This window comes from Zonotrichia albicollis, chromosome 4 (assembly GCF_047830755.1).
Source record: "Zonotrichia albicollis isolate bZonAlb1 chromosome 4, bZonAlb1.hap1, whole genome shotgun sequence".
Lineage (NCBI taxonomy): Eukaryota > Metazoa > Chordata > Aves > Passeriformes > Passerellidae > Zonotrichia > Zonotrichia albicollis.
Window position 1 is genome coordinate 51,337,238 of NC_133822.1, and position 9,528 is coordinate 51,346,765.

The following is a 9,528-nucleotide window of genomic DNA, read 5'->3' on the forward strand; positions in this document are numbered from 1 at the left end:
TGGTTGTAGATAAAACAAAAAACTAGTTACTGCAGTTACTTCCATGCATCTCAGATCACAAACACAATTCATTACCTCTTCCTCAATGGCAAACAATTTGACAATGTTCTTATGATTTAGTTTCTTCAATACTTCAAACTCTCGCATCTGAACATCCACAGGACGAAGGAAACTTATACTGTTAAATACTTTGACAGCATATAAATCCCCAGTTTTCTGTTGAAAACAAACAAACTACTCATCAAACAGAAGCAAAAAATTGTAAATGTACACATAGACATTATCCAAGCATTTTTTGATTTTCTATTATATATGCTAGTATAACCAGTCTAAAAATATTTCAAAATACTACTTTGTGCTAAGGTGGAAATAAAGATTCTGCTACAAAAATAACATTGCATTAGTTTAATATAGATTAGAAGCAAAAAGACTAGCTGAAAGGAAACTCATTAGGTCACAAAACCTAAGAGTTCTTAAAAAAGAGGACTGTTAGTATAACAAAGGCTACACACTTAAAAATTAATCCTCAGCTTAGCTGAAAAATATTTTTTCGTGGCAAGAGTTACTTGCACTAATCAACGTAATGAGAGGCATGCACATACTTGGCTTACTTAAGCTAAAAGACAATTTCTGGTAGCTGAATGTTGCTCTCTTCTTTCTTTACTGTTCTCTTTATAGTGATAAACCAGTATTTTGTTTTTTCAAAAGCAGTTTTGAGCACTACATGCCACTCATGTAAAATCCTGAAGCAGTTCAAACCCACATAATAAGTGTCAGGAGCATAAATCAGGAGCTTAGTCAGATTTAAGTTCTCCAGAGGGACTAAGCCTCAACATACTCAGGCAACAATAGCACCAGCTGGAAGTGCAACTCCTGTCCCTCTCAGGGCAAAGCATCTTCCTGTGCCCACCCTAGGATTAAGCCTGCACTAGCAGCTGGTGCAACAGATTATTTCTAAGGACACAGCCTTGCTGTGCTCACATGCACTACTGGGGCCCAGGTAAAAGCTTTCCCCCACTGACAATGAGCCACAGGTCACAGGTTCAGACTGTGAGGGCAATCACAGGTGCAACCATGGTTTACAGGGGAATCATTCTGTGCTGAAATTCACCCACCCAGAAAAGCACACTAACTGCTAAACTATTGCTTAATGCTGTTTCACACCACAGAAACACTGTATCTTACAAATCACTTTGTACTGATTTCACACAGACTATCATTACTGTAAGGCAACTATCACAACTATACTTATCCCTGCTTTGTGAGACATATTGTGAAATTCATAGAAACAAATGACCTACACAGGTAAGGTCCTCTCAGCCCCTCACTCAGGTTGCAACATACACTGCAGTGTATCATTTGCACAGCAAAAAAATTACTATTTCGCACTGATTACCCAAGGCATGTCACCAAGAAGACATATAAAAAGCACTGACTTACAGATAACAACTAACAACAGCTTCATCCACTACAATAAGAGTATTTCACGCAAAAAAAAAAATCACCAGAACAGGTTTCAAAACAACAGATAAAAACCAAAGAAAAGACAGTTTAACAAAGATATATATAATAGGATCATGTAATAGAAACTGGTAGGTCATTTGTTGCTATTCATATTCTTGAATAAGGTTTATTTTTTGGTAAAAATGAAGAAAAAGGAATGAAGAATTTGAAGAAACGTATTTTACAAGGAAAAATAATGCAACATTAAGAACAAATCCTTAGAAATCTAACTACAGAACTCTTATTCAAATTAGACAAATACTAGAAATTAAAAACTAAGCATAAATAATTACACAGATACATTTGCTTTAGGCGTAAATCTTGAACTTTTTTTTGTTGATTTCATGATGCTACTTGCACATGAAAATTCCTCACAAACCTTCTGTCGTCCCCTGAAAACATTTGCAGTTGCTCCCTGTCCCAGAATGTCAGACAACAGCCAGAGGTAATTTGGAGTGCTCTGCATCTTTGCTCTTTGATCAGACAGTTTTCTTTTCCACCTTAAAACAGAAGGTTCAATACACTGAATTATAATTTAGTAAAATACATGACTTATTTAAATTAGAAGGAAATATAAATGTCCAAACCCCAATGACATGTAGAATGAAGAACAACCAAGTGGAGGAACTAGAAGTGAAACATGGAAACAAAAAAAAGTCAAACAATCAAAACTAATGCCATTGACACAACACCTCTATGCATTTAAAGTCTGTATTCCCCAGATTTTGTTTGAAAGATCAACTGGAAAGGTGAAAATCTTATAATCTCTCTACTGTTGTACATGGCATTGAAATGAACAAGTAACAAAACATATAGAAAAGAGGCAAAAACACATGTACAAGGTCTTTTAAAGGCAAGCAAGACCTGAAACTGAGTTCCATTATTCTGTACATTTGCCAAAGAACAAACATTAGAGATGATGTTAGCTATGTATACAGATATTTTACATCACTTTGGCTCTGGAAGTTGCATTTCAGTAGAACTGTGAAAGGACATGGACTAACAACACATAAAAAACTACTTTTACATGAGCTTGAAAAAAGCTACAATTGACAGAAGCATTTACATCCACTAGCTGGAGCCAGCAATTACTACTGAAAGAAATTAAGAGACATTTCTCTCATTTCTAAAAGTTCATACTGGGTATGTCACATCTACAGAATTTCCCCACCCTTCCTGAAATATGAACTGTCAAATACTCGGTCTACACAGATTCACATGAAAGAGGAAAAAAGTTTGATTAAATTAAAATTACTAACATAAAATAGAACATTAGAACTGCCACATTTTCCTGTTTGCCAAAACAGCAGGAGCTGCAGGTGAATACCCTTAACTTCTTAGTTTAATTAACACACTGATATTGCCATTCAACCTAGGAAAAGGCTCTAAAATCAAAGATGGAGCTTGCCTAACCTAAAGAATTGCAAAATGGCAACTGGAGCAGGGAAGTTCCTACAGTGCTGGTCTCCGCTCAGCTTGGCAGGGGACGCTGCATGTTACTTGCACGTGGTATCTGACAGGAAACTGCTGACTGATACTCAGAGAAAGAAGCCTTTCCTGTAAGTGCTGAAGACGAGGCAGGACAGCACGGCCTGTAGCCGCTGGCAGAAGCGGCACTTTCTGGGAGCTCCCCGGTGCGCAGGAGCCGCCCCGGAGAGCGCAGGGAGCCGCTCGGCAGCGCCGCCCTCCCGGCCCGCTCAGGGCGCACACGGGCTCCGGGCACCCTCTGCCTGCGGCGGCCGCAGACCGCACACTGTCCTCCGGCTGCTCCCGCAGGTGAGATGTGCGGCTTCCTGCAAAGCTGTCCCAAAGCATCCACGCAATGACATGCAGCGTACAGAATGCAATGACACAAAGCAAAGACCTGACATTACTCCACAGTTAACTGAGAGTCACGCAGCAATGCCATCTGCAAAAGTTCTTAATGCCTCTGGAAGGGACAAAAGATTTTATGTCACATCTAGACAACAAAAAAAAAGCAAACCCTAGCGCCACATTCCCAACCGTGACAATTCTGGGTTCACTCTGACAAGACAATTTGCAATAGTAGGATAAGATGACTTCTCCCATCAGGCAATTACTGTAGATGCCAATGATCTCTCTACAATGCAGACACAGAAGGTACAGAAGAGAGGATGCAAAGAAATAATGCACAGCCTGCTCTGCAAACCATCTGTAAAATCTTCAAGTTTAAACATTCCTCTCATAATTAAACTCCTGCTCCTAACAGGCCAGCTGGCACATTACCAGTAAGCATGGATTTTGTGATTTACTTCAAAACAACATTCATGGACTCATAGCAAGAGAAACATAACGAATCCTTTCTAATCAGACAGACAGTGCACAGAAATTCTCCATCAAAATCTATTCAAATAAAACCAAAAATTAGCAGCCCATTAATAGACTGGATTATTACATTTCCCAAAATAATAAAGACGAGGTAGCTTATGTACAAGATCAGCTCTTTTTCTTTACAGTCTTAATCTATAATTAAATATGCACAAAGGTCAATGGATGAGAAAACAAAAGAACATGACTGCAACAGATGATCTTTGGTATCATTCAGTGGATATTAAGAATAAACCCAGATCAGAAAGTCATTTAATGGATTCTCAAAGTCTCGAGTTTTTCACTCTTAAAACAATATATAGATATAAATATAGCAATATTAATCCCAGGGTACATACTGTGTGGCAAAACAAAGTCAGTATTGCACTACTATCCTTTTTTGTTAAAAGAGTACACTCTTTTTGGCAGTCTTCACATCTAAGGAATAAAGTCTCATTCAGCTTTAACCTTCAAATTATAATAATTAGATCGATTAACATGTTAGGCCTCCTTTAATACTATGTGTTCTCTGACAAAGTCATAACTGATATTTGCTAAATACTCAGCATCTCAAGTTTTCTCTTCATTTCTTCCCCTATATTTCTAAATGAAGTTACTAAGGGTTTCCTATTAAAATAATAATAAAGAAAAAAATTTAAAAAGGCTCTAGCTCTGTGATTGATCCTGTCACTAGACTTAATGCTGAACTTGCTATTTCTTCATATCTCACTTATGGTCACTAAGTCTGGTATTAGATGAGCCAAAAGCTCCTCACATACATCTAAAGAAATCTCTCCATCTTGCAGTTTGATTTATTATCCCCCATGACTCATTAGCATTTCAGGGGCTTGGGGGCTGCTTTTTACATGTTTTTTATTGAAGATTTTTCTGCTTCTGGTCATGCTACTACTCTTTTAATCTATCAGCAGAGGGGATTGTAACAAAAAAAGGCTGCTTTGCTAATACAGTTTTTTTTTAAACTTCCAATGCTTTGAAGCAGGAAGTTTAATGCTCCTAACTAACAGGCAGGCATTTTCTGCTACCTCAGGCACACGGGATAAGCACACAAAGCAGGTATGACTCTCCTGTTGACAGCTGCAATCTACAACTTCACCAGGCAAGCAGGGACAGATGATGAAGTTTAAGTGATGGCACTTTCTGCTTGCAGGCAAGATCCTATATGCCACCAAAGCCAACAGACAAGGTGCTGAGATTCCAAATAAATGTTATTCACAGTCTTTTAAGTATTAACGTTTTATACTTCCCTGTATGCCGTCTCTCAAGGCTTAGAAAATAAGGTTCTCCCCCTAAAGCTCCTGCTTCCTACCCCTGCTTTCTTCAGCTACAACCTCCTTAGGGGGTTTCCAGTCCAACAGCTGGCATCTCAATCACGGAAATATCCTGCCCTTGGCCACACAAGGAGCTGCTTGAAGCCTAACAAAGACACACAATGGCAAGCCTGGCTCCAGTGCTGCTCAGCACCCCTACTCTAGGAATGTCCAACCCGTACTCGGTCCCGTACTGCAGGCAGAGGACTCGGCCTGTGTGGGACTGCAGCTCCAGGAAACCAGCGGAGAGCCACGTCCTTCCCTCGGCGGGGAGGGGATGGGCACAGCACCGGGGCTCGCCCCGCAGCAGGACGAGATTCCCGACGTAAAACTTTAACAACTCCTACAGCCACGAAGGCGACGCCGCTTCCTGAGTCACATTCACGGGGAAAGAAGTCACCGAGATCGGGGTATGGGCCGGGCCCCGGGCACGCCGCAGAGGCCAAGGGCCGGCCTCGCCTCACACCCCTCGGACTGCACGGCCGGGCCCGCCGCTACCTCGGGGCGCGCCACCCGCGACCCGGCAGCTCCCGCGAAGGCCCCGCCGGCGCCCCGGGAAACTGAAACCACCGCGCCCGGCGGCTGCCGCCTCCCCTGAGCACCAGCGCGATGGCGGCGAGGGCACGAGCCGGCGCAGCCCACCTCGGTTCGGCCCGGCCCTCCGCGGCCACCCCCGAGCCCGCCCTGGCCAGCCCAGCCCCGCAGCCCCACGCACCAGCCGCTCCCGCCGGCCTGCCCAGCGCCCCGGCCGCTTCCGGCTTCCTGCCGCGGCGGGGGGAGGCGGAGCGGGCCAGGCACCGCCCGGGCCGCCGCGCCCTCCCCGCCCGGCGGGGCCTGTGCGGGAACCCGCGCGTTGGGGCCGAGGATGCGCCGCCCAGCTCTGAGGCGGTGGATCGCCAGACAGGAAAATATGTGGGAACATGGGAAAGTGGGAGCGGGGTGTTGGACAAAAGCGGTCACTCCGGGTGTTTTCGCTGGCGCGATGTTACCAGCGCCCGGAGCGTTTCCTGGGAGGGTTGCGTGGGGATTATTTTGCTGCGTAATCGGTCCGGCGGAGGTTTCGCTTTCTCGGCTCCCCAGGCAGAGCTGCCTCTGCCCCAGCGCCGAGCCGGGGCTGTGGGACCCCCGACTCCCCACGGCGGGCTCAAGGGATACCCGAGAGAAATGTCTTCCCACCCCGTGTAATTTCTCTTTCACCTCGTTAAAACCTCAGGAAATCCTGGCAATTCCCACATTCCCGCTCCCGCTTAGTTGTTACTGATGTTTTAAACCAAAGTTCTCGGCTGATTTATCCCTTGCTATGTGTTTCTTGTCTGTCTGGTAATGGTGCTGTTCCAGTAAATGATCTGTATACTGAAATATTGATAGCTTTATAGTTTATGCATAATGTAATCTGATCATAATTATAGTGGGAAAATACTGAAAAGATTTTTTTTTACCTTCCAAGACGATCCCTCTTTTGATGCTCTGTATTTCCTGTTTGGAGTTGCCATCTTCCCAAACCTTGGAAGCCTGTTCTCTTGAGGAACTGACAGCAGCCTCTTGCTCCCAGGCTTTCTTTGTTGTTACTATCTTACCTTTCGTAAGTTTTATCAAAAGTTCAGACTTTCTCTGCTTCACTTTTTACAGAGCACTCAAGTTTTTCTGAAGCTCTCCCTAGTGAAACTGATAAATTTGCTGCAAGGCACTAAGGGCTTTTTGATACATTGATGCATTTATGGCCTTAATATAAATGCCTAATTTATGTTCTCCATTTGTTGGCATCTGAACTTTGCTTTATAATGCTATATTGTAGAGGGGATAGTTGCCTACTACATTTGTGTTCTGTCCTTGCATCTTTCAAAACATTTTGTCCAATTTAAGAATAGGAGAAAACAGACACAAAAAAGGAAACTGCCATTGCGGTTTCATGCTAGAATTTTTTTACCTTGCTTCCATTTATTTTTAACATACAAGTAAAACTTTTGGTATTCCTCCCCTCTGTTGAATTTGGATTCTCATTCATGTTCACAAATTCAGCAGTCTGTAGCTGCACAGGCCTGAAAGCTTATCAGTGTTTAGCCATTACAGCAGCCTGTAAATAAAAGGTACCATCTCTCTAGAAAAGGTGCCTCATCTTTAGTTATGACTTGCAGTTCTGTTTCTCATTTAGACACTCTTTACAAGAGGAAATTTGCCTTATACACTAGAGGAGTTACCATCACGATGATTTTAAACACCTGCAGTCTAGATATAGGGGCATTTTGACCACAGCAATGTTAAGTCATACAGGCAAGGTGCAGGTGGTTGTTTTGTGCAGCCTTTAAATGAGATCACTAATGTTTGTCTGAAAAAGGATAAATTGTGATTGTCAACCCAATCTCTCCATGGAGTACTCTCATTTATCTCTTATCTTCTTCCCCTTCCTACCCCACAAGAAATGTCAGTCATACAAAATGCTGAGTTGGAAAGGACCTACCAAGGATCCCTGAGTTGCAACTTCTGGCTCTGCACAAGACCATCCCTGAGAGTCACCATGTGCTTGAGTAGTTTTTATATTATATTCTAAGTATGTAAATACTGCCTGAAGAATCTAGTTCATGCTCTTGATTATGAGGTGCATCACAAGATTTCTTATTGGGACCAAGTAGTAAATTTCTTGGTCCAGATGTTAAAAAAAAACCATGCACAGCAGGAATCCATTTATTCAAAGTAAAGATGTAGAAACCCAGCAACTGCCTTTCTAAACCTTAATTCTTTGCAAAGAATGTTACTAGGCACTGCATACCCACCACAAACCCAACTGCAATACAGCAGCTGCAGACCTGCCATCTACACCACTGAAGGAAATTACAAAAAAAACCCCCAATAACCTGCTTGTAGCCAGAATCAGTAACTACATGTTAGGCTAAAGATACAGAAACTACCCCAAAGGTGCTGCTTTACAGCTCACATTGCATAAGCCCCAACACTACAGTATGCTGATTGAACAGTCTAAGCATACAAAAGTAAACAATTCTTTTTTAATTGTTCAAGCTGAATCAATTAAGAGTCTCTGAAGATCCAGACTACTCATCCTACAGGATACTCATTCAGTGATGGATGGGAGGGCAGGGTACAAGTTTATAATAGAGGCACACCCACATAATGGGTGCCACACACAGCTCTAGCCTACACTTGGCACACCCTGCTTTCTATCTGTTCTCACCTGCCACCACCAGAGCAGGCAACACACTGTGAGGGGGAAGTGTTTCTGCTGCTTCAGCTTCCTGGATAGCTGATTATGGGCACAGATGAGCTCAGATTTGGCACAAAGGGACCTAGAGGAGTGGTGAGAGATGGTGGGGTTGAGGAATGAAGAGAGCCTCTTTTGGCAGAGGCCAGTTTAAAGACTTTGCTCATGAGGGTCTAATTCGATAACAGCTAAATCATCCTCTTAGCAGCACTGCCCTTACTTGAGAAGGCAAAACCCTAGTTCACATATAAAAACCCTAAAAGCTTTCTTGTTCACTTCATAATTTGCCTACTGAAAGCTCTCTCCTCGGTGTGGTGAAGCTTCATAACTGTGGGGAAGGAGGCCAAGACAGACACAGAAGACTGACAGCAAATCCTCAGCTATAGCTGCAGTGTCAGAGGTGCAGCCTTCGTGCTGGGGAGGTGCAGGAGAACTGCAACACCTGGAAAGCACCAAGCCAGAGAGGGAAGGCTTCTAGTGCTATGGGAGAAAATGAAATGGAGCGTGGGTATGGCAGCAAAGGCAGGGAAACAGTACTGTGAAACTAGGAAACATGAAAAGCACAATAAGCACTCATTCTGTGATACAACAAATAAATACCAAGAAACTTTTGATTAAACACATATAAATCAGGAACAAAATCCTACAAAAGTAATGTTGTCCTATTGAAGGCAGTAACAGGACTTTCTTCCCTCAGTGAAAAATTAAAATGCTCAAAACATCACAACAGTCTGATCCTGGATGCTGCTTCTGACCCATCTTCCCATTTACTTTTCAATTAAAGAACATGGCACCACAGGGTCTAGGAAAAATGCTCATCTGATTACACTAGAACTAAGTCAGCTTTTTACTATGGACATTAGTTCATGAGGAAAATATTATAAATCCCATGCATGGCAAGACTCAAACTTTCCCCTGTCCCTATGAGATAGTTATAAAAACCTGTTATGTTATAGAATTAAAAAAATAAAAGTAGCAGCATTCTACTAAAAATCACTGTTACACCATTGATGCTACTGAAATATTGCAGTGAATGCAATTTTTCTTTGTGCCAGCATCTTCCACATGCAAGGGAGCAATATAATTTATTACCTAAGCACCAGAAAAGTGGCCAGGTTCCACTCAGATGTAACAGCCAGAAGTTTCAAGAATGCT

At 42.7% G+C, this 9,528-nt stretch overlaps 1 protein-coding gene across 2 annotated transcripts in view; it reads right to left on the reverse strand.

Annotated features, from left to right (window-relative positions):
- Positions 1–6,129, reverse strand: part of TBK1 (TANK binding kinase 1) — a 28,150-nt gene extending 22,021 nt beyond the window's left edge. Inside the window, exons 1-3 of one of the 2 annotated variants that reach the window (XM_005480563.4) lie at positions 5,875–6,129; positions 1,883–2,003; positions 76–216 (exon numbers count right to left, since the gene is read on the reverse strand). In XM_005480563.4, the coding sequence (XP_005480620.1) occupies positions 76–216; positions 1,883–1,969 (228 nt within the window). In that variant the 5' untranslated portion in view covers positions 1,970–2,003; positions 5,875–6,129. Of the gene's footprint in view, positions 1–75; positions 217–1,882; positions 2,004–2,916; positions 5,178–5,874 lie in introns of those variants that run through there. The other variant, XM_014272432.3, reaches the window with a different exon arrangement.
- Positions 6,130–9,528: the final 3,399 nt, after the last annotated feature.